Raw genomic sequence first — 22,444 nt, forward strand, 5'->3', positions numbered from 1 at the left:
TCTTTCAGATCCTCCAGACAAAAGACCCATTCCTTGTTGAAGACCTGCAGAAAGCTAAGACAGAGGACATTGACAGATTAAGGAATTGACAGGAGAGTCAGGCAAATGGAGGCATTTGTCTGTGCGTGAATCCTGACCTTTCCATGCAAAATCCATGATACAAAGCAATGCCTAAGCCTTCTGAGCCACCAACTGCCAGGCCTGCTTCCCTTACCTGATGTGCTCACTACAAGAGGACTCGATCACCACTGAGGAGCTGCTGGAACGAGAAACCTTGGTTCCTAATCCAGTGCCCATGTTGTGAAGCCATCTGCCTTCTGAGAACACAGGGCCTCTGCAGGGTCTCCAGATGCTCCAGGCAGCTGCTGGTCGAGGAGCTCTCTTCACAACAGGAACCTCACGGAGTCACAGAATTGTAGGGGTTGAAAGGAACCTCTGGAAATCCCCCAGTCCAACACTGCTTAGAGCAACTTCCCTACAGAATGTTACACAGGAAAGTGTTCAGGCAGGGTTTGAATATCTCTGGAGAATGAGACTTTACAGCCTCTCTGGGCAACTTGTTCCACTGCTCTGTCAACCACAGTGAGTGATTCTATGATTCTGTGAAGTCCAACCATCAACCTGAGCAGTGTTTGTAACTAATTTTTTTATTACACAATATTCCTCATAGCGTGTCTGTGTCTTTTCCTTCAACATTTCTCAGCGTACGCTATCAGAAGAATCCTGCACTTGTAGAGGACCACCTTCAGTACCTTCCGTGAGATTCAATTTATGGAACTTCATGTGTTCCAATTTGTGCCCGCTGCCCCTTGTCCTGTCAGTAGGCACCTGCAAATACAGCCTGGCCCCGTCCACTTGACCCTCACCCTTTAGATATCAATAAGCATTGCTCAGATCCCCCCTCCAGGTGGTGTGCAGGGAGCTGAGGGGCAGCACAGGGAGGGCAGGCAGCTGGGCAGCCGAGGGCGTGCATCTCCGCAGACCGGGTGCGAAGGGGGGTTGCGCTCCAAGCACAGCAGCGGAGCAGCTGCAGGACGTGGCGGGGCGGGTGCACCGTGCGGCTCCGCTCTCAACGCCGCCACATACAGGCACTGCGCTGCCCGAACGCTACGCTACACATCAGGCTCCGGAAAGGGAAACCTAAAGCCGCGCACACAGCCCGGGAGGAACGGAGTCACCAACCCTACGACGTCCGTGCTGCCCGACCCAGCCGGGACTGTCACTTCCGGGAGCCTCCCCTACCACTTCCGGCAACTTGCGCATCCACTTCCGGGGATCTGTAGTTGTCACTTCCGGGGGACAGCCACCTCTGCGCAGGCGCCTTAATTATCGCCCGCTCGGCGGTGTGGCCTGGAGACCGAGATGCGCGCGTCATGTGTGGGGCGGGGCTTCAGATCCGTGCGCCCGGGATTGGCTGGAGATATGGAGGAAGGGGCTGCGACGTTCTCTGATTGGTTCTTTCGCCGAGGGGCGGAGCCTGTAGCTGGCGGGACCTGAGCGCAGCGCGCGAAATCACTTCTGCAGCGGCTGCGGGGATGGTGCTGCGGGGCGGCGGCGGCGACCCCGAGGGCACACGGTGCGCAGCCGGGAGGGGTGGGCAGCTCGGGGGGGGGGGGAGGGGGCGGCCCGGGGTGGGCGGGCGCTGGACGGTGCCACTCTTCGCAGGGATGATGGCCCCGCGCTGTCCGCCCTCAAGCGCCTGGAGCGGTCGCAGCGCACGGACCGGCTGGACGCGCTGTTCGGCTTCGAGCGGCCCTCCGAGCCCTGCGAGCGGACTGGCTGGCTCATCAACATGCACCCGGTACGGAGCGGTGGGAGTGGGAGGGGGAGGGGGGGAGAGGTCAGAGGGGGGGGCTGGGATCTGCCAACCGAGCTGTGCTTTCAGCGGAGCTGAAAACGTGGTGCCTGCTTGCAGACCGAGGTGCTGGATGAGGACCGGAGGGCGGTGAGCGCTGTGGACTATTATTTCATCCAGGAGGACGGCAGCCGCTTCAAGGTGCTCCCTGCACTCTGCCGACCACCCCGTTTCCCCCACCAGTGCCGGTGAGGTGGCCATCACAGCGTATGTGTTTGTGTGCTCTCCCCCAGGTGGCTCTGCCATACAGACCCTACTTCTACGTGGCCACCCAGCAGGTGAGAGCCAGCCCTGCCCTTGCTGTGCTGTGTGTGCCGTGGGGGTGCAGGGCTGAGCTGTGCTCCTCGGCAGGGCTGCGAGCGGGAGGTGTCCTCCTTCCTGGCTAAGAAGTTCCAAGGGAAGATTGCGAAGCTGGAAACTGTCCCAAAAGAAGATTTGGATCTGGTTTGTATTCCTCTGCACTGCCAGATAGTGAATAAAAAGGGGCTGGGAAGAACAGGACAGAGTAATGCAGGTGGAAAGGACTTTAAGAGATGAGGAGCACCATAGGGCTAATAGTTAAGCACATTGTTGGGATGTGAACCAAATGCCTTGTAAACACTGATGGCCATGGGCATCACCCACCTCTGTGTGTCCTGAAGGGAGCAGTGTGCTCCACATCAGCTTCTTACCCATGTTTGCATCTGAACCACGTTACTTATTGTTCAGTGATAATGTAGGGAATTATTAAGGTTGGAAAAAACCTCTACGATCTCTGAGTACAGCCCCAACCTATCCCACCGTGCCCACTGCCCACATCTCTCAGTACCCCATCTCCACAGTTCTGGATCACCTCCAGGGATGGTGATCCCACCACTCCCTGGGCAGCTGTGCCGTTTCATTCCTCTCCACAAACACACAGTCTTTTTGTGACACGCTCAAGTTGTGTGGCATTGCAGTTGGCCTTCCCCAGCACCTTGTGTCACAGCCATCTCACCACCCTCCCTGATGGTCCCATTGCTTTGCAGCCCAACCACCTGGTGGGGCTGAAACGGCACTACCTCAAGCTGTCCTTCAGCACGGTGGATGAGTTGGTGAAGGTGAGGAAGGAGATCTTCCCTGCTGTAAGGAAGAACAGGGAGCGTGACCACGCCAGTGACGTGTACACATCCATGCTGTCAAGGTGAGAGTTCTTCCCGTGGACCCTTGGTGTTAAGTTTCTTAGGGATTTTCCATTCTGAGAACTGAATCCGTGTGTGCCTCTTGTTGCTCCAGGACAGTTCATGCAGCTCAGTGCTGTGCCTCAAGAGGGCCCCAGAGCCCCTTGGATGCTCTGTCTTGTGGTGGTTCCTGCCTGCAGCCTTCTTGAGTCCCTTGTTCCCTGGGGACGATTGCCCAGTTTCTCCCAGAGCACCGAGAGCATCCTTAATACAGGCTGTGACTAAAGGAAAAACAAAACAAAGCCTTTTCCTACCAGAATGGGCAACTCTTTACAAAACTGGAAACACGCTTGATAACACCACAGGTTTTTAAAGTCTGCCAGCAAATCCAAATGAAAAAATCAATCTTCTCATTGCTTTCCTGTCCCTGATGTCTGATTTCCATTGAAACATATAGGAAGAAGAACTATCAAGGGAAATAGCATTCTCTGCTCACCTGGAAGGTGTATGTTTGCTGGCCAGAGTGTCTCCTGTGCTGCTCCATTATCTTTAGACCTGTTACCATACTTTGTGAATCCAAACCCATTTTGTTATACTGATATCTGTATGATTTTGTCAATACCTCTGCACAGATGTAACACATAAGTATAACAGAAAGCGAATGTCAGATGGGGAGTGAAAGGATGCTCTCAGCCATAGGACCATCCTTCCACAAGGGTGGTCATTGTATCAAAGGGAAACATTTCTCATTCTGTTCTTTACCAACCACCATCTGCTCTTTGGGTGTTGTTGCTGTCTTGTTGCTTTCACATACAGTCATGTACAGTCAGTGCTGCTGTGTGCAAGATGAGCACTGACCTTCTTGTGTACAAGGCTGCCCAGGGAGGTGGGGGAGTCACCGACCCTGGAGGTGTTCAAGGAACGTTTGGGCGTTGTGTTGAGGGACGTGGTTCAGTGAGAACTGTTGGTGATGGGTGGACGGTTGGACTGAGTGATCTTGTGGGTGTTTTGCAGCCTTGGTGATTCCGTGATTCTAAAGGCTGCCTTTTTCCTCTGCTCCCTGCAGCGCTCTGGCTGGAGGCAGCCTAACCACAGCGGAGGAAGGAGCCTCCAAAAAGGTCACCAACCAAATGGACAACATTGTGGACATGCGGGAGTATGACGTGCCCTACCACGTGCGGCTCTCCATCGACCTGAAGATCCACGTGGTAAGGGATGAGAAAATGCTGTGCTTTCCTACTGCTGTTCTTGGTCCTGCATTGCTGTGCTCTCACCTCAGTCACTTGCACAGAAAAGTCAAGTACTTGATGTGCAGCCCCAGTTCGTGCCTTTCTCCTGAATTATGCTTAATCTGCAGAGCTCTGTTCCTAGTCTACAAGCAGAAGCACAGCTGTGAGCAGCTTTGCAGTAAGGCTCTGCCCACCGTTCTGTTCCCAGGCTCACTGGTACAACGTGCGGTACCGCGGCAGCACCTTCCCCCCTGAGATCACCCGCAGGGATGACCTGGTGGAGCGGCCGGTGAGCACCTGCAAAGGGCAGCACTCTGTGCACATGGATGTTCTCCTAGAAGCTGACTTCCAGCAGTCGTTCTCATCATGCAGATGGTGTCACACCGTGGTGTTCGTGGGGCAGGTTTTGGCTCTGGGTTTGGGTAGTGCTGTTGAGTTACTGAGAGGAGCTGGTTCACCTACTGCACCAACACTGGGTTTGGAAAGCCTGATGGGAATCACCTTCCATTCAGCTTTAGAATCTGTTTTCATGTGTTTGGCCTTACTCAGGATCCCGTTGTCCTCGCCTTCGACATCGAAACCACCAAACTCCCCTTGAAGTTTCCTGATGCGGAGACGGACCAGATCATGATGATCTCCTACATGATTGATGGGCAGGTAATGGGACGGCACAGCCACCTTCATGCTGCAGCCATGAAACTGGGGAGCAGGCTGTTGTTCCAGCTACTGCCAGGAGATGTCAGTTCTGTCTCTTTGTCACCTCCCAGGGCTACCTGATCACAAACAGGGAGATCGTCTCTGAGGATATAGAAGACTTTGAGTTCACTCCCAAGCCAGAGTATGAGGGTCCCTTCTGTGTCTTTAATGAGCCAGATGAAGTAAGTAGGTTCTGCCTGGTGGATGCAGCTGCTTTTTACACACTTGGCTGTCTTGCTGGCCAAAGAGAACTTACTGCACAGCACTCTGTCCCATGGAGAGACTTAGGGAGCCCTGGAGGCATTCAAGGCCAGGCTGGATGTGGCTCTGGGCAGCCTGGTCTGCTGGTTGGCAACCCTGCACATAGCAGGGGGTTGGAACTGGATGAGCACTGTGGTCCTTTACAATCCAGGCCATTCTATGGTTCTATGATCCTGTAGGTTCTGTCAGGCTTTTTGATAGGGATGTAAGAGAGGTTCTGGCTGGGTGGGGAGAACAGGGGAAGGGCAGAGTAAACTGCATTATGTGTAATGTCTCTCTGTCAAGGAGATGAAGTTGCTTCACGGTTTTTTATTCTTCTTTTCCCACTAGGCTCATTTAATCCAGAGGTGGTTTGAACACGTCCAGGAGACCAAGCCTACCATCATTGTCACATACAATGGAGATTTCTTTGACTGGTAAGATCAGGAATGAAAACCAAACCAGTTCCTCCTGGGAAGGTGTGACCTGAGCTGTGGGTCAGGGTCGGGTACAGCCCTGATGTCCTTTCCTTTGTGTTGCTTCCAAAGGGGCTGGGTGGGACATGCTGTCATGTCACTGAATCCCCTGTTCAGTGCCTCTGAAGTATGAACTTCTGTAGATCACTTTTCATTCACATTATAACTATTCACGTTAAAGCAGGAAGCTTTCACTGTGTCCAGATAGATAACAAATTGTATGTCATTTGTAACAAAATGATTGTGGAGCTGTAGGTGGAAATGAAGAGAAATGGCTGTTGAATTCTTCTGTCCCATGCTGCCTCTTCCCCCAGGCCTTTTGTAGAAGCAAGAGCTGCGGCTCATGGAATTAACATGTACCAGGAAATTGGATTTCAGAAGGACAGCCAGGGAGAGTACAAAGCATCACAGTGCATCCACATGGACTGCCTAAGGTACCACATACTGCCTCCTTGCTGCATAACTGCGTTGTTATTTCTTGGATTTATGTAAAATACCAAAAATTGGACCATCTCCTGACCTGCCTGGCATGGGGAGAACAGGAAAGGACACGTTTGTGTGAGATTGCAGTGTGCCTCAGAAGCTGAGGTTTTGGTGGGGATTACCTTCTGAGAGTGGTAATGGTGTAAATGTGAGCAAAGGAGTAATGCCTGGTCACGATTTAAGTGCATAGGTAGAGATACAATCAAGATCCTATTTGCACGCCTGAGCCCTTTCTGAAAGTGAGGGCTGGCTTCTATGCACACATTCTCATTGTCTTGTCCAGGTGGGTGAAGAGAGACAGTTACCTCCCAGTGGGAAGTCACAACCTGAAGGCAGCAGCTAAAGCAAAACTGGGCTATGACCCAGTGGAGCTGGACCCTGAAGAGATGTGCCGGATGGCTACAGAGGAGCCTCAGGTATTCCCAGGGTAGATGTGATACTGAGGGACATGGCTCAGAGGGCACGATGGGAATGGGTTGATAGTTGGACTTGATGAATCTCGTGGTCATTTCCAACCTTAATGATTCTGTGTTTATCGTTGAGCTGCTGTATCACATACAACTGGGATTAATTTGGCTCTCACCCTTCTCCAACAGACCCTGGCCACCTATTCAGTGTCCGATGCTGTTGCCACCTATTACATGTATATGAAATACGTGCACCCTTTCATTTTTGCCTTGTGCACCATCATCCCAATGGAGCCTGATGAGGTGAGTGCACTCTGAGAAGAACAAATTGCCTGCTGGGCAAAGAGCTGCATCTCCCACAGCACCACGATGTGCTGGCAATAGGGCTGACTCCTGCTGCCCTGATCCATTCCCATCATATCAACAGAGGAGGGGGAGAGCACTTGGAGGCTGCTCCTTTTTCTCCACCCCTGCCTTCCCATGAGCAGGGCCATCCTGGTCCCATGAGCCCTGTGCAGCACTTCTGAGAGCAGGTTTGCTTTCTCTTGCAGGTGTTACGAAAAGGTTCTGGGACGCTGTGTGAGGCGCTGCTGATGGTTCAAGCCTATCATGCCAACATCATCTTCCCCAACAAGCAGGAGCAGGAATTCAACAAGCTCACAGAGGATGGCCACGTGCTGGATTCAGAGACATACGTTGGAGGCCACGTGGAAGCCCTGGAGTCGGGGGTGTTCCGTAGTGACATCCCCTGCCGCTTCAGAATGGTAAAGGGCCCTGCAACCATCCTGTGTGTGCAGATCACGGTGCTCTGGGGTGATCCTCCATTGGTGTTAATGTTCCCCATCTGCTTTTGCTGGGGTTGGGCTCTAGGAGTGCTCTAGGAGACCCTATGGACACCTGAAGCTGCTTGGGCTGAGAAGGGATGGGGAGCTCTGTGGCCTCGGACTGGCTGTTTGTAGAATTGCTGCAGAGGCAGAGGAGCAGCCTTTGTTTCTTCCCTGCGATGTGTGTTTTACTCTGGTGCCTTTGCGTGCACCTTGATGTGCTGTTCTACACTTTGATCTCCCAACTGGGGCCAACACTTAGCAGTGTTGAAAGCAGGAGCCTGGAAGCAGGCTCAGCGCTGTCCCCATGCCCCTGCAGAACCCTGCTGCCTTTGACTACTTGGTGCAGAATGTGGAGAAGACACTCCGGCACGCTATTGAGGAGGAGGAGGGTTTGCCATTGGATCAAGTCACCAACTTCCAGGAGGTAATGTCATCCTCTGCCCTGGAGGTCCACAACCAAGCTTTTGGTGCTGCTCTCCCTCGTGCTCCTCCTTTGGTCCTTTGAGTTCTTAGTGCCTCTATGCAGAAGTAAAGAACCAAATTCAATATGTATTTGGCACATTAATTCCTTCCTATCTGAGTTTCATTTCTGCATCATCCCTCCACAGGTCTGCGATGAAATCAAAGTCAAACTGAATTCCCTGAAGGATGTCCCTAACCGAATTGAGTGTCCCCTTATATACCATTTAGATGTGGGGGCCATGTACCCCAACATCATTCTGACCAACAGGTTGCAGGTGGGTGACATCAGGACAGTCTCTGTTTTATCATCTCTCTGATTTGATCCCCTTGAACAGCAAGGGGTGAACCTTCTGCTCAGGGCAGGGGCATCAAATAAAGGTGGGGTCGAAACCAAGCATCATCTGACAAATGTGTCTCTTCCTTAGCCCTCAGCAATGGTGGATGAGGCCACGTGTGCTGCCTGTGACTTCAACAAGCCAGGGGCCAACTGCCAGCGCCGGATGACGTGGCAGTGGAGAGGAGAATTCAGTGAGTACAACGGACACCTTGCTGTCCCACTCAGTGAGGCTGAGCACGGTAGGGACCTTGCTGCCCTGCTGGATGATGCTGAGACTGATTCCTGCTTCTCCTCTGGAAAACTCTCCTTGCAGTGCCTGCGAGCCGCAGTGAGTACCACCGCATCCAGCAGCAGTTGGAGTCAGAGAAGTTCCCTCCACTCTACCCCGATGGAGCACCCCGTGCTTTCCACGAGCTCTCTCGAGAGGAACAAGCCAAGTATGAGAAGAAGCGGCTGGCAGGTAAGAGTTAATGTCATGAGCTGAGGCATGGAGTGATGCTGTTCAGCCAGAACCTCGTGCAGCTCTGTCCACCCCTTCTGTGTGTCCACCTCCTCCCTCCATAGTGGGCACCGACTGCTGAGAAACAACCTGTGTTATTCCCTTGACCAGATTACTGCCGCAAAGCCTACAAGAAGATCCATGTCACCAAGGTAGAGGAGAGGGTCACCACCATCTGCCAACGAGAGAACTCCTTCTATGTGGACACGGTGCGAGCTTTCAGGGACCGCCGCTACGAGTTCAAGGGGCTACACAAGGTATTGGGCTGAGTCCTGCTTTCGTTGTCCACCTGAGGATGGGGAGTTCTCACCAACTGCTGGAAGCCTGAGCCCTGAAGGATGGGTTTGTTCAGCCTTTGTACTCAGCAGGGATATGATAGAATGGTTTGAGTTGGAAGGGACCTTTAAAGGCCATCTGGTCCTGTGCAATGAACAGAGGCACCTACAGCTGATCAGGTGCTCAGGGCCCAGACCAACCTGACCTTGGGTGTCTCCAAGGACAGGGCACCCAGCACCTCTCCAACTCTGCCTGTCACTCCCAGGTGTGGAAGAAGAAGCTGTCTGCAGCCGTGGAGACAGGAGATGCCTCTGAAGTGAAACGCTGCAAGAACATGGAGATCCTCTATGACTCCCTGCAGTTGGCACACAAGTGCATTCTCAATTCTTTCTATGGCTACGTCATGCGGAAAGGGTGAGTCTGAGCTGGCTGAGTCCTCCAGGAAGCACCCAGGGTTGTTCTGGGGAGACTGCCACTTCCTTCACCTGCTTCCATAGCACAGGGATGAGTGATCCCTGGAACACATCCCTCTTGCTTCTGTTAATGACTTCTGATCTTTGAGACCTATCGTGTTGAGCAACGAGGGACAGCAATCTTCTCTAGTTGTGTTTTCTTTGAGAAACCACGTAGAAGGAAAGGAGAGCGGCCTACCAAGGCGCAGTGCTGCTTTGTTCCTTGCTCTTCTCCCTCTGGATGCCTTCCTGCCCTTTCCCATAGCTGGCTGTGGGGTAGCAGTGCATCCCCTTCAGCTGGACTCCTCTGTTCCCAGAGCTCGATGGTACTCCATGGAAATGGCCGGGATTGTCTGCTTCACAGGAGCCAATATCATTACACAGGCCAGGGAACTGATTGAGCAGATTGGGTGAGTGTGTGTTGAGTTGGGAAATAGAGGTTCTTTTGCACACAGCGAGAGTGGGGTTTGAGTCTGTGGAGCAGAGAACTGGTGGGGGAACATCAGGTGCTGAAAGATCAGTGTTTTGTGTTGAAGATTCAGATTGCTGGCACTGGTGGTTTGTCTGCTAACTTACAAGGGCTTACTTTAAAGAAGGGACAGGAGAGTGGAGCAGTAGGCTGCATCCTCTATGCAGGCAGCAGCACAGCTGTTATTTGGTATCAGCTGCTGATTTCCTGAGTGATCTTCCTTCTTTCCTTAGGAGGCCTCTGGAACTGGATACAGATGGGATTTGGTGTGTCCTCCCCAACAGCTTCCCAGAAAACTTTGTCATCAAGTCAACCAATGCCAAGAAGCCAAAGGTGACAATCTCCTATCCAGGTGCTATGCTGAACATCCTGGTGAAGGTGAGTCTCACACCCATTCCAGCCAGCTTTGGAGGCTGGGGAAATGAGTGGAGGACTGACAAGGAGAGAAAGTGTGGTATCTCCTGGTAGAACCAGCCCAGCTGTTGAGTCAGGCTGTTCTTGTGGGGCTGTGTCTGCAGGAAGGCTTCACAAATGATCAGTACCAGGAGCTGCAGGACCCAGCCTCTCTCACCTACGTCACACGCTCAGAGAACAGCATCTTCTTTGAAGTAGATGGACCTTACCTGGCCATGATCCTCCCAGCTTCCAAGGAGGAGGGAAAGAAACTGAAGAAAAGGTGGGATTCAAAGCTTGAAATACTGTTATGTCCCCAGGTAGCTTTTGACTTTCCTTCTGAAGACTTTTTGTATTGGTTATGCTCTACCTCATCTCTTTTAAATTCACCACTATTGGTCTTTCTGTCCCTCAGGATTTCCAGTAATTCATTTCTGTGAGGTTACCCCTTTCTTCTCTTTTTTGGACAAAAGGGATAGGTGCTGCTGTTACATATTATTACATTATAGGAAAGCAGTTGTCATCAAATATTACTGATTTTTCCATAGCAACCCAAGTGGGAGCACCAGCAGTGTGGAGCTACGGAGGTGCCTGTGGACCTGGGTCTGAACTCAGAAAAACCATTTCCATCCTCCAGGACCCTCTGTCCTTAAAATGCTCAGCCTGGCTGTGCTCTCTGCCCATCAGACAAGCTCTAACATCTGCCATCCCCTGTCAATGCCTTTCCATGCCATGTCTATGCCAGACAGATGAAACTGATGCCAAGCACTGAATGGATGCTGTACACAGGACTCTTCCCTCAGGGCCTCCTTTTTCCCTGTGGTTTCAGGGTGTTGGCAAAGGCATTTATTCCTTGGTCATGCTCAAATAACGTAGAGACCACTGGTAGGCACCATCACCAGTGGAGGAAGTATGCAGCCATACTAGTGAGTTGGGCTGTCAAAATAATGTAGACTTGAGTATCATCTCTCTTCCTCTAGCTGAGCTTCTGTTAAGGTTTATCTTGAGACATACTTACAAATAATGGGTAGGGAAAAGCAAAAAAATGGAAGAGGGTAGCATATTCTTAGAACCACATCAGTAGCTACGCCCAGTTTCCCCTGAATCATTTTGCTAAGCTTACAAACCTTCCTTCTTTTCTCTAAAGCTCTTTCTGATACCTCCCTCCGCATCTCCACCACCTTGCCCTGTCTCACCTCCTGGTCTTTACAGGTGTGCAGTTCAGCTCCCCCAGTTGGTATTGATGGGCTGGGGCACAAACTTTTGTGCTTTCACAGCTGACACAGTCTGTGTGCCCCAGGTACGCAGTGTTCAATGAGGATGGGTCCTTGGCTGAGCTGAAGGGCTTTGAGGTGAAGCGCCGGGGTGAGCTGCAGCTGGTGAAGATATTCCAGTCTTCTGTATTCGAAGCCTTCCTGAAAGGCACCACCCTGGAGGAGGTCTATGCTTCTGTGGCCAAGGTGGCTGACTACTGGCTGGATGTGCTGTACAGCAAGGTACGCATCGCTTTGCAGGTTGGCTGTTCCATGCATCCCTAAAATGATATAAAAGAAGATGTAAGAGCTGGTTGGATGCTGTGATGTTTAATCACCAAACTCTTGCTGTATATTTTTGTTCCCCCCCCGCCTTCAGGCTGCCAACATGCCCGATTCGGAGCTGTTTGAGCTCATCTCAGAGAACCGTTCCATGTCTCGCAAGCTGGAGGACTATGGGGAGCAGAAATCCACCTCCATCAGCACTGCCAAGCGCCTGGCAGAGTTCCTGGGGGACCAGATGGTGAAGGATGCAGGGCTGAGCTGCCGCTTCATCATCTCCAAGAAACCTGAGGGCTCTCCTGTCACTGAGAGGTACCCATGTCTGGAAGGGCCGAGGCTGGTGACAGCATGTGGGCACAGCAGGGTGACAGCAAGGAGAGAATGGCTGAGGCTTGCAGGGTGTAATGCAGTACAGCTGCTGCATGGTGGGAGGGGAAAACCCTGAGGTTAGGGGGTGCTCTGCAGCCAGGACGTTGCTCTGGGTGGCCACTAAGTGCTTCCTTGTGTTCTCCAGGGCCATCCCCCTTGCCATCTTCCAAGCAGAGCCCAGCGTACGGAAACACTACCTCCGAAAATGGCTGAAGAGCCCCTCGCTGCAGGACTTCAACATTCGGGCGGTGAGTTGAGCACGGCCTGTGGCTCTGCTGGGGCAGCTCATCCCTCTGGCACCGTGTGGGCAGCAGCTGTGAGGAATCCCTAGGAAAATACAGATTTGAAGGACTGACTATCCAGAGGATAAGGAATTTATCAGGTGGTCGCAGCCAGAGGGTTGTGATCAGCAGCTCTGCGTCCAGGTGGATGCTGCTGAGGAATGGTGTCCCTCAGGGGATCATCTTGGAAATAGTACTCTTCAAAATCTTTATTGATGACGTGATTATGGGATTAATGCACCCATCCCTGGAGGTGCCCAAGGCCAGGCTGGATGGGGCACAGGGCAGCCACACGGCAGGAGTTGGGGTTGTGTGGGCTGTAAGGTCCTTTCCAACCCAAGCCATTGTATGAAGTGCTGAATCTCACATCTAATGGCAAAACCTAAACTTATATCCTTCTGTTCTGCTTCCTTCACTCCCCACTCCTCTGCCCTGTTTGCAGATTCTGGACTGGGACTACTACATTGAGAGACTGGGAAGCACCATCCAGAAAATCATCACTATTCCTGCAGCCCTGCAGCAGGTACAGGAGTGGGAAGCAATTCCGTGCTGGTAGGAGAGCATTAAACAGGGACTCTGATTTGGGGCTGTTCCTTAGGTAAAGAACCCGGTGCCACGGGTCCGGCACCCAGACTGGCTGCACAAGAAACTCCTGGAGAAGAATGATGTGTACAAACAGAAAAAGATCAACGAGCTCTTCACTTCTGAAGGCAAGAGGCAGGTAAGGAGGGCAAGGGAAGGGTGCTGGCTGTGCTAAGCAGGGACTGGTCCTGCAGCATGCCTTCCTGTTGCCTTCTTCCCCCCCAGGTCCTCGCCAACCAGCCCCAGGAGGGCACACCCAGCTCACAGGTTGGCGACATTGAGGATTTTGGGGCTGCCAAGAGCCTTCAGCCATCCGTTCCCATTGCAAACAAACGGAAGCGAGTCCCTACTGCAGAGGAAAGCCAAGAGATGTCCCAGAGCTTGGAGCTGTCCCAGTCCTGGCGGGAGATCCTGGGTCCTCCTCCCTCTATGGGCACCACCAAGGTGGGCAGAGGAAGCTGGGGGACAGGCTTGGGGCCGTGTGCCAAGCTCTGAGCCCACTCTGCTTCCACGGGTTGTGGCTACAAAGAGAAATGCAAGTGAGAGAGGCCAAATGGGGGCAAGTGGGGGCACGGGCTGGGGCAGGAAGGCCTGCTGGCACAGCACTCGGGGTCGCACGGTTGGGAAGCAAGCACCGGCTCTTGGGGCCGCCCCTCACACGCCGTCGATCCACGCAGGAGGAGCTCGTGGCCTGGCTGCGTTTCCACCAGAAGAAATGGGAGCTGCAGGCCCGGCAGCGACGCGAGCGGCAGAAGAGGCGGCGCCTGGAGGACGGAGGGACGGCGGCGGGCGGCAGGGTGGTGCGCGATGCCCTGTCCAGAGGGCTGGGCAGCTACCTGCGCCGCACCGCGCGCAGCATCCTGGACCTGCCCTGGCAGATCGTGCAGGTATTGCTGCCAATCTCAGCCCGTGCGACTGCTCATTGGCCGTGTCAGATCCCCAAAGTGCTCCGTGGGCTGTGTGTAAGAGCTCATTGCGCCTTGGCTCTCCCCGCTCATGCTGTCTCGAAACCTGGGTCCTTGCAGATCGCTGAGACCAGCCAGCCTGGCCTGTTCAGGTTGTGGGCAGTGATTGGGAGCGACCTGCACTGCATCAAGCTGAGCATCCCCAGGGTGTTCTATGTCAACCAGCGCGTCGCCAAGCCCGAGGAGGGAGCGGTCTACAGGAAGGTGAGGAGCTGTTCCAGCCCCAGTGCTTCTAGGACAGGGAAACCGTGCCCTGCAGCTTGTGCTGTGAGCGCCCCTTCTATTGGCAGGTGAACAGGATCCTGCCCCGATCGAACCTGGTGTACAACCTGTACGAGTACTCAGTCCCTGAGGACATGTACCAGGAGCACATCAACGAGATCAACGCTGACCTCTCTGCTCCAGACATCGAGGGAGTGTATGAGACTCAGGTAACCCTTCCGGTGCTCGCATTCCCTCCATGTTTTTAAGGAGCGCTGAGTGGTAGCTTGCTGCTCTTACTGTGAGTAGCAATGGCAGAGGACACCTGGAAGTTAAAAATGCAATGGCATAATTAAAGACTGAAAGTCAAAGACCCACCACAGTGGAGTACTCTGGAATGTAACCACTTGTGCATGGGCAGAGGTGAAGAATAGCAATATGGGGTTTAAGGTATGTCAAGGAAAGGGGGTTGGGTTTATTTGGAGACCTTTAAGCAGAAAGATCCTCCTCTAAACCAAAGCAGAATGAGACTGCTTATATTTAAACTAGGAAAGATGAATAAACAGACAATTCAGAGTAAAGATGAGGAAAACCCCCATGTAGTTCTCTAATCCTCTAAAATGAGTTTATAAAATCATGGTGTGCCAGAAAGAAGAACGAGACACAGCTTGAAATTCTGGGGAAGAGCAAAGAACCTAAATGAGGTTCAGCTATACACACGTAAAGCATCAAACCAACGTGAAATGTACTGTGCTATTAGCAGTGGCAGCCTGAAAATGAAGAGGAGAAACTGGGATGCTTGCTTCTAATTGAGGACATTTATTCAGCATCTGAAAACCCAGCGATGGGAATATAATTGAAAAGTCACTGTAGCCTCGGGATCTGACCTATATAGAAGAGGCAGAGCAGGCTGCACCATTTTCAGAGTGGTGCTGTATGTGGAAAGAAATGTAAAGGCAAACAAATTTGTAACTAAAATGCAATATAGAATTACTACAGATTGAAGCAGGAACAGATTCTAAGCAGGAAAAGCTTGGTCTGCTCAGGGGTCTTATTAACTACAAAATCTTCCAGCAGCAAACCTCAGTCCCCTCCACTATTGTGATGTTTAATCAGTAGAACTAGATAAAACCAAGAAGCTAGCTAAGAGGCAATTAAAAATAATAATTGAGATAAAACAAGGTGCTCAGAGACATTAAAAAGATGCTGTATTGGCATAAACACAAAATGATTAAGGGATGGCGGGTCATGTGGGGTCTAAATAGGAACAAACATGAATTAGGAACACGGTGTGCAGCGGCACCAAAGCCAGGCCTGAGGCACCACAGATGCCCACGTTTTTGAGCTGGGTTGCTCAGCCTGGATGTTGAGGGGAGTTAGGCTGAGGGCTGCCGTCCAACCACGTCTCTCGGTACAGGTGCCACTGCTGCTGAGGGCCCTGATCCAGCTGGGCTGTGTCTGCATGGTCAGCAGGCAGCTCGCCCGGCACCTGACGGGCCGTGAGGCTGACACCTTCGACATCGAGCACCTGGAGATGCGCTCGCTGGCACAGTTCCCCTACCTGGAGCCGGGTGAGGCAGCAGGCAGAGCTGCTGATGGTGTACTGATGGCAACCAGCACACACCACTCACGTGCTCTTCATCCATAGGGAGCATCCGCCACATCTACCTCTACCACAGCTCCCAGGGCAGCAGGGCCCTCTTCGGCCTCTTCGTCCCCGCGCAGCGCAAGGCTGCTGTCTTTGTGCTGGACACGGTAGGAGCCTGGAGGCTTTCTTTATGCAGACAGCAGCGGATATTCATCAGTGATAGCCTGTCCTGGGCTCCCAGCATGCAGCCCTCACCCTCACTGCGTCACGCTCTGGTTCCAGGTGCGCAGCAACCAGATGCCAAACCTCACCACCATGTTCTCAGCAGAGCGCAGCGCGCTGCTGGAAAGGGTGGGCGAGGAGCTGCTGCCTCCAGACAAGCACACCTTTGAAGTGCGTGCCGAGACCGACCCCAAAGCTATCTGCAGAGCCATCCAGCGGCTGCTGCTGGGTTACAAGGTGAGAGCTGGAGGCACCCCGTGGGTGTGTTGTGGGGAGAAAGTGCTGTGGGAGGCACTGCTGCATAGATGTGGGTGTTGCTGTGGGGTTTTGCCACGCTTGGAGCAGCTTGCTGCGGAGCTGGATGCTTCAAGAGGTGCTGTGTGCAGTGCTGAAGGTGCAGTCCATACAGTGGGATGAAGAATGTGGCCCTGTTGGCCTCCAGTGGAGCACTGGTGCTGGCTGGAGACATGCAGGACGTGTCTTCTGCTCACAGGATGAGCGCCGGGGTCCCACGTTGATTGCTGTGCAGTCCAACTGGGAGCTGAAGCGGCTGGCGAGCGGCATTCCCATCCTGGAGGAGTTCCCCCTGGTCCCCATCCGGGTGTCAGATGACATCAGCTACTCAGTCCTGGACTGGCAGCGCCATGCAGCCCGACGGATGATCCGTCATTACCTCAACCTGGACACGTGCCTGTCGCAGGCCTTTGAGATGAGCAGGTGCCTGGGGTTGGCCACATTGCACTGGGGTTGCCACGTCGCCCTAGGGTTGCCAGGCTCCTCACCGAGAAGAGACTGCAGCCGAGCCAAGGGCAGGTGCTGCATGTCCCTTGTTGGGACAGGTGTGGCTGTGCTCACTCCTGCTGACTGTACTTCTCCCTTTCCTCCAGATATTACCACATTCCCATCGGGAACCTCCCTGATGACATCTCCACCTTTGGCTCTGACCTGTTCTTCTCACGGCACCTCCGTCGTCACAACCATTTGCTGTGGCTCTCACCCACGTCCCGCCCGGACCTGGGGGGGAAGGAGGCCGATGACAACCGCCTCGTCATGGAGTTCGATGAGAGAGCCTCGGTGGAGATAAACAACCCTGGCTGCTATTCCACAGGTGAGGAGGGCAGAGCCAGGTGTGCTGCTCTGCGCGCGCTGCACGGGGCTGGATGCTGTTCCTAATTTATGGATGCCAGTGGCAGCACTGGGAAGAGTCTGGGATGGGGATGCCCTGCCCACCTGCTGAGAGGTTGTGCTTCTTCGTAGTGTGTCTGGAGCTGGACATCCAGAGCCTGGCTGTGAACACAGTGCTGCAGTCCCATCATGTAAATGATATGGAAGGGGGTTCCAGCATGAGCATCAGCTTTGACGTAATTCAGCAGGCATCCTTGGAAGATATGGTGACAGGGAACCAAGCTGCCAACATCCCAGCCAGCTATGACGAAACCGCCCTCTGCTCCAACACATTCAGGTAGGGCTGGAGGAGCTGGAGGCTTACAGAGGCACTTATTTACCCTGTGGCTGAGGGCCTCAGAGTCATCCTGCATATCTCTGAAAGCGTTGTCCCTTTCTGGAAGGAGGAAGGGATTGTTTGTGGCCGGTGGGGTGATGTTCCTCTGTGCTCCCTGGCAGGATTCTAAAGAGCATGGTGGTGAGCTGGGTGAAGGAGATCACGCAGTACCACAACATCTATGCAGACAACCAGGTCATTCACTTTTACCGCTGGCTTCGCTCTCCTTCCTCTCTGCTCTACGACCCGGCGCTGCACCGCACGTTGCACAACATGATGAAGAAGCTTTTCCTGCAGTAAGTGAGAACGGGAGCTTGCCAGGCCCTGAGAAAGAAGGGACAGGCATAGCATGACATTTGTGACCGGGATGCTGTTGGCACCCCCAACCAGATCCTTCTGTTGCATCTTCCTAAGGCACAGGGCTGCAGATGGGCAGTGACTCAGAGCCGCTGTGCTGTTTGCTGCTAACGGGGAGCTGGATGGCAGCGGTTCTTCCTGCATGCTGAATGCAGCTCCTGTGCTCTGCCTGCAGGTTGGTGGCTGAGTTCAGGCGCCTCGGCTCTTCGGTGGTGTACGCCAACTTCAACCGGATCATCCTGTGCACCAAGAAGCGGCGAATCGAGGATGCCATCAGCTACATGGAGTACATTATTAACAGGTGGGCAGCACCTGGCTTCCCTGAGCTCCTGTAGGATTCAGTCCAGAAGGGACCTTCAGGAGAACATGGGTAGTTGCCCTGTCGCTGCCAACACCACTCCATCCCAAGGAGAAGGCTGTTAATTAGGGCAGATGCTGATGCCATGGGTGACTGCAGTCTCTTCCCTCCAGCATCCACTCAAAGGAGATCTTCCACTCTCTGACTATTTCCTTCTCCCGCTGCTGGGAGTTCCTGCTCTGGATGGATCCAGCCAATTATGGAGGTATCAAGGGAAAAGTGCATTCTCGCATCCACTGCGGGGAGGTAAGGGAGAGGAAGCACTTAGTCCCCAAGGAGCTGAGCTGAGGCTGGGGTTGAGCTGACTGGGGAGGCATCATCTGGCTCTGAGGAGCTCTTTAACATCACTGACTCATTGTGTGCTGTTCCAGAAGGATACCAGCAAGAAGCAAGCACTAGAAGAGGGAGACAGTGAAGAAGAGGAGGAGGCAGGGGAAGAAGATGAGGAAGATGAATCCAACGTGGAGGAGCTGCTGGAGAACAGTTGGAACATCGTGCAGTTCTTGCCACAGGCTGCCTCCTGCCAGAACTACTTCCTGATGATTGTGTCGGGTGAGTAGGGCCTGGCAGTTGATCCCAAGAGCCCTGCAACAAGGCAGCTGCTGCTGCCCCAACACGGGCTGTCCCCATTGGTGTTCCTGCAGCCTACATCGTGGCCGTGTACCACAGCATGAAGGAGGAGCTGCGGCGCAATGCCCCCGGCAGCACTCCTGTCAAGAGAAGAGGCACCAGCCAGGTGACCCAGGAGGCACAGGGCGAGACAGGAGCCATGCCTGGTGGGTGCCCAGCGTGGGCTTTTGGGGCTGGCATTGCTGCATCCCAGGGGAAGGCAGGGAGCCTCCAACCTGGCCGGCCACAGCTGCACTGCATGCACTCACAGCTCTCCACTTGGTCTCCCTAGGCATGATCACCTTCTCACAGGATTACGTGGCCAATGAGCTCACTCAGAGCTTCTTCACCATCACGCAGAAGATCCAGAAGAAGATGTCTGGTTCCCGACACACCACTGAACCATCAGACTTGTTCCCGGTGCTGCCCGGCTCCCACTTGCCACTCAACAACCCTGCTCTGGAGTTCATCAAATATGTTTGCCAGGTCGGCCGGGTGGGCTGGGCTGCTTCTCTGAGGGTTTGTGCTCAGGGCTCAAAACTCTATACTCCATTGGCTCTGATCTGTCACAGCTTTCCTTCAGGAGTGCACTGCAGATCTGCAGCCAATTTGTTTTGCCCTGCCCTGCTCTCTATCTGTGTGAGGTGTGAGTTGTCCTCAGGAGGACTCTGCTGGTGTGCTCACTGGGCTGTCTCTTGCAGGTGCTGTCCCTGGATGCCAATGTCACCAACCAGGTGAACAAGCTGCGCAGGGACCTGCTGCGCCTCATCGAGGTGGGGGAGTTCTCAGATGAAGCCCAGTTTCGGGACCCTTGCAGCTCCTATGTGCTCCCTGAAGTCATCTGCAGAAACTGCAACTTCTGCAGGGACCTGGACCTGTGCAAGGACCCAGCCCTCTCCCAGGTGCAGCCATGGACACGGAGGCTTTAGCGTGGCTTTGCTCTATGCCTGTCAATCCCCCTTCCTCCCTCATGCCCTTTGCTTGGCTCTGTGCTGCTCAGCCTCCCCTAAAGCCCATTTCTATGCACCCCCTTTTCCAGCTCTCTGTGAGAAGCCCCAGTGCTGTGTGCTCCATTCTCTCCAGGAGCAGAGTTCACCCTGATTGCATCTCCCTGGCACTGGGGACTTCCCAGGCAGCTTTGTTTGGCCGTTTCCTCTTAGGAAGAGTCTGTTCTGTGCTCACTGCCCTCCCCTTTGCGTCCAGGACGGATCGGTGCTGCCTAGCTGGGTGTGTTCCAACTGCCAGGCACAGTACGACTCTGACTCCATAGAAATGGCCTTGGTGGAAGCCCTGCAAAAGAAGCTGATGGCCTTCATGCTGCAGGACCTGGTGAGCACCAGGCTGCCCTAGGGGGGGCAGATTGACCTTGCAAACAGCACGGAGGCGTTGGTCCCACACGTCTCATCAGCCTGTGGCAGCACTTCCCTGTCTTTGTGCCCATCGTGTGCCCAGCAGAAAACTGGGTGTCTCATCCCGTCCCACCTAAAGCTCCTTTGCCTCTTAGGTGTGCAAGAAGTGCCATGGCGTGAAGGACACACACATGCCTGTGTACTGCAGCTGTGCTGGAGACTTTGCCCTCACCATCTCCTCCCAGGTACTCCTGCAGCAGGCTGCCTGGCCCACCCCCATGCTGCTGGCTCCCTGCGTGGTGACTTTCCTACTGGGTTAGGGTTAGGATGCCAAACCCAGCTGCCCTCCTGCCTTTCCTCTAACCACTGTCCACCGTGTGAGCTTCTCTTCTCCCTCCTCCCTCAGACCTTCATGGAGCACGTCACCATCTTCCAGAACATTGCCCGGCACTATGGCATGGCCCATCTGCTGGAAACCATCGAATGGCTGCTGCACACCAACCCCCAGCTCCAGCACTGAGGCTGCACCTGCATCCTGCATTGGTTAGGAACTGCTGGGCGCTGCACCAACAGGGGAGGAGCTGTGCTTCCTGCAGCCAGCCCAGCACGGGGCCGGGGTGTGTGGGAGTTGTGCTCCGTAGGGATCTTGTGCCCAGGGTGGATGTTAGTGCTGGAGGTGTGACCCCGTGTGCCGGCCCGGTGTGTTTTTAATGTAAAATATGTATAAATAAATGTTTTGTTTAAAGCACGCCTGGTTCTTGCAGAGGGGCAGTGGGGCAGCTCCTGGCTGTGCAGGAAGGAGCAGGGAGCTGCCTCTGTTTGCTCCTGGGCTGCAAGCAGTGAAGGCTGTGCCCCTCATTTCCAAATGAACCGGGCTGGAGGGGCAGCAGAGCCAGCCCCTAATGCGATTGCTGCTTTGTGCAATTGAGTTAGTGTCTGGCTCAGCCCATACTGCTGGTAACTGTGTCCCAGAGGGCTGCAGCCGGGGCTGGGCAGTGCCTCCCTGGGGCTCAGCCTGAGCACAGAGTGTTGCAGTCACTGCTGTCCTACAGCACAGCCCTGGAGCAGCAGCGTGGGGTCCTCCACCCCAGCAGTGCACCCTACCCTGCTCTGGGGTGTTTCCCACAGCCCTTGAGGCTCTGTGTGCTGCAGCCCTCCCCTCACCCCCCCACCCTGCTTTCTCCCCTGAGCCACTGTGGGAGGCTGTGCTGTAACATGAGAGCAAGGAAAACAGTGGATTATGCTCAGAAATAATACCCCACTTGCTTACTGCCAGGCGCCAGCTGCACAGTGCTGTTGGGCTGGGGCCAGCAGCACTGTGGCTTTGCAAGCAGCCTCTGGGCAGGGTTTGTGCCTTGGTGGCAGCCCCAGAGCCCCTCAGCTCCTCTGGCTCTTCTCCCCCAGGCGCAGCAAGCAGTGGTTCTTGCATCCTTCCATTGACACAGGCATGCTGAGCAGTGATGGTTTATTGGCAGCAGTAGTGGGTGGCTGTAAGGTGCATTCTGCCCAGCCGTGGGCACAGCTCTGTGTGGGAAATGTCAATTTGGGGATGGAGGGGAATGTTCTGGGGCTGCAGAGGAGCATCCTCAGCCCACCAGTACCTGCTCAAATTTCCTGCTGCTGTACCGCCGCTCCTTGTCCATGCAGCACAGCAGCACCCAGTCGCAGAGGAAAGAGCCCTGCAGAAGAGCACAGTGAGGTCAGTGCAGGGCCATGGGCTGAGCCCCACAGCCCGGGACACTCACCAGTCCCACTGAGGTGAGCGCAGTGGCCAACGTGATGACCGTGGGGATCAGGCTGAACTTCCCTGCCTGGCCTTGCACGATCACATCCACACGGATCCCATAGGCCTTGGTCAGCACCCGTGTGCAGGTCCCGTTCCAGCTGTAGTACTTGGCAAACCTGGAAGGCGTGCGGGCACAGGTGTGAGGGCTGGAGGAAGACACGGGGACACTGAGGGGATGGGGCTGTCACCTGTAGTTGTAGCCTGGCGATGCCAAAGTCCCTTTGGGGTCGAGGCGACGGAAGGAGTAGCGCGGGTTGCACTCGGTGTCAGGCAGATCCAGGTTGCAGTCCCAGCTGATGATGACACCGATCACTCCACCCTGCAGCAGGGCAGCAGAGCTTGTGCAGCAATAGCACACAGCAGGCACAGCACCCCCAGGCGCCCATCATCCCCAGGTGCACAGCACCCCCAGGTGCCCATCATCCCCAGGTGCACAGCATCCCCAGGTGCCCATCATCCCCAGGTGCACAGCACCCCCAGGTGCCCATCATCCCCAGGTGC

General features: G+C 54.2%; 2 protein-coding genes across 3 annotated transcripts in view; one reads left to right on the top strand and one right to left on the bottom strand.

Annotated features, from left to right (window-relative positions):
• Positions 1-20,856, top strand: part of POLE (DNA polymerase epsilon, catalytic subunit) — a 22,246-nt gene extending 1,390 nt beyond the window's left edge. Inside the window, exons 2-49 of the mRNA XM_042887011.1 lie at positions 1,484-1,801; positions 1,916-1,996; positions 2,089-2,133; positions 2,207-2,299; positions 2,863-3,017; positions 4,061-4,202; positions 4,432-4,512; positions 4,773-4,880; positions 4,991-5,101; positions 5,511-5,596; positions 5,950-6,069; positions 6,402-6,534; positions 6,715-6,828; positions 7,077-7,289; positions 7,669-7,776; positions 7,961-8,089; positions 8,240-8,342; positions 8,465-8,611; positions 8,762-8,907; positions 9,192-9,340; positions 9,696-9,788; positions 10,081-10,225; positions 10,366-10,523; positions 11,541-11,736; positions 11,873-12,087; positions 12,290-12,392; positions 12,868-12,948; positions 13,024-13,146; positions 13,233-13,451; positions 13,685-13,894; positions 14,033-14,176; positions 14,263-14,403; positions 15,591-15,744; positions 15,822-15,928; positions 16,044-16,220; positions 16,477-16,700; positions 16,871-17,091; positions 17,241-17,445; positions 17,607-17,780; positions 18,017-18,142; positions 18,313-18,445; positions 18,571-18,751; positions 18,844-18,975; positions 19,101-19,294; positions 19,510-19,710; positions 20,012-20,137; positions 20,313-20,402; positions 20,564-20,856. Of these exons, the coding sequence (XP_042742945.1) occupies positions 1,484-1,801; positions 1,916-1,996; positions 2,089-2,133; positions 2,207-2,299; positions 2,863-3,017; positions 4,061-4,202; positions 4,432-4,512; positions 4,773-4,880; positions 4,991-5,101; positions 5,511-5,596; positions 5,950-6,069; positions 6,402-6,534; positions 6,715-6,828; positions 7,077-7,289; positions 7,669-7,776; positions 7,961-8,089; positions 8,240-8,342; positions 8,465-8,611; positions 8,762-8,907; positions 9,192-9,340; positions 9,696-9,788; positions 10,081-10,225; positions 10,366-10,523; positions 11,541-11,736; positions 11,873-12,087; positions 12,290-12,392; positions 12,868-12,948; positions 13,024-13,146; positions 13,233-13,451; positions 13,685-13,894; positions 14,033-14,176; positions 14,263-14,403; positions 15,591-15,744; positions 15,822-15,928; positions 16,044-16,220; positions 16,477-16,700; positions 16,871-17,091; positions 17,241-17,445; positions 17,607-17,780; positions 18,017-18,142; positions 18,313-18,445; positions 18,571-18,751; positions 18,844-18,975; positions 19,101-19,294; positions 19,510-19,710; positions 20,012-20,137; positions 20,313-20,402; positions 20,564-20,677 (6,969 nt within the window). The 3' untranslated portion in view covers positions 20,678-20,856. The remainder of the gene's footprint in view (positions 1-1,483; positions 1,802-1,915; positions 1,997-2,088; positions 2,134-2,206; positions 2,300-2,862; positions 3,018-4,060; positions 4,203-4,431; positions 4,513-4,772; positions 4,881-4,990; positions 5,102-5,510; positions 5,597-5,949; positions 6,070-6,401; positions 6,535-6,714; positions 6,829-7,076; positions 7,290-7,668; positions 7,777-7,960; positions 8,090-8,239; positions 8,343-8,464; positions 8,612-8,761; positions 8,908-9,191; positions 9,341-9,695; positions 9,789-10,080; positions 10,226-10,365; positions 10,524-11,540; positions 11,737-11,872; positions 12,088-12,289; positions 12,393-12,867; positions 12,949-13,023; positions 13,147-13,232; positions 13,452-13,684; positions 13,895-14,032; positions 14,177-14,262; positions 14,404-15,590; positions 15,745-15,821; positions 15,929-16,043; positions 16,221-16,476; positions 16,701-16,870; positions 17,092-17,240; positions 17,446-17,606; positions 17,781-18,016; positions 18,143-18,312; positions 18,446-18,570; positions 18,752-18,843; positions 18,976-19,100; positions 19,295-19,509; positions 19,711-20,011; positions 20,138-20,312; positions 20,403-20,563) is intronic.
• A 749-nt stretch (positions 20,857-21,605) lies between these two features.
• P2RX2 (purinergic receptor P2X 2) overlaps positions 21,606-22,444 on the bottom strand; it is a 2,731-nt gene continuing 1,892 nt past the window's right edge. For both annotated transcript variants that reach the window (XM_042887030.1, XM_042887029.1), the window contains 3 exons: positions 22,132-22,262; positions 21,903-22,059; positions 21,606-21,836 (listed from right to left, as the gene is read on the bottom strand). In XM_042887030.1, the coding sequence (XP_042742964.1) occupies positions 21,744-21,836; positions 21,903-22,059; positions 22,132-22,262 (381 nt within the window). In that variant the 3' untranslated portion in view covers positions 21,606-21,743. The remainder of the gene's footprint in view (positions 21,837-21,902; positions 22,060-22,131; positions 22,263-22,444) is intronic.

This window comes from Lagopus leucura, unplaced genomic scaffold, assembly GCF_019238085.1.
Source record: "Lagopus leucura isolate 7727_CA_CO unplaced genomic scaffold, USGS_WTPT01 Super-Scaffold_100071, whole genome shotgun sequence".
In the NCBI taxonomy this organism is placed as follows: Eukaryota; Metazoa; Chordata; class Aves; order Galliformes; family Phasianidae; genus Lagopus; species Lagopus leucura.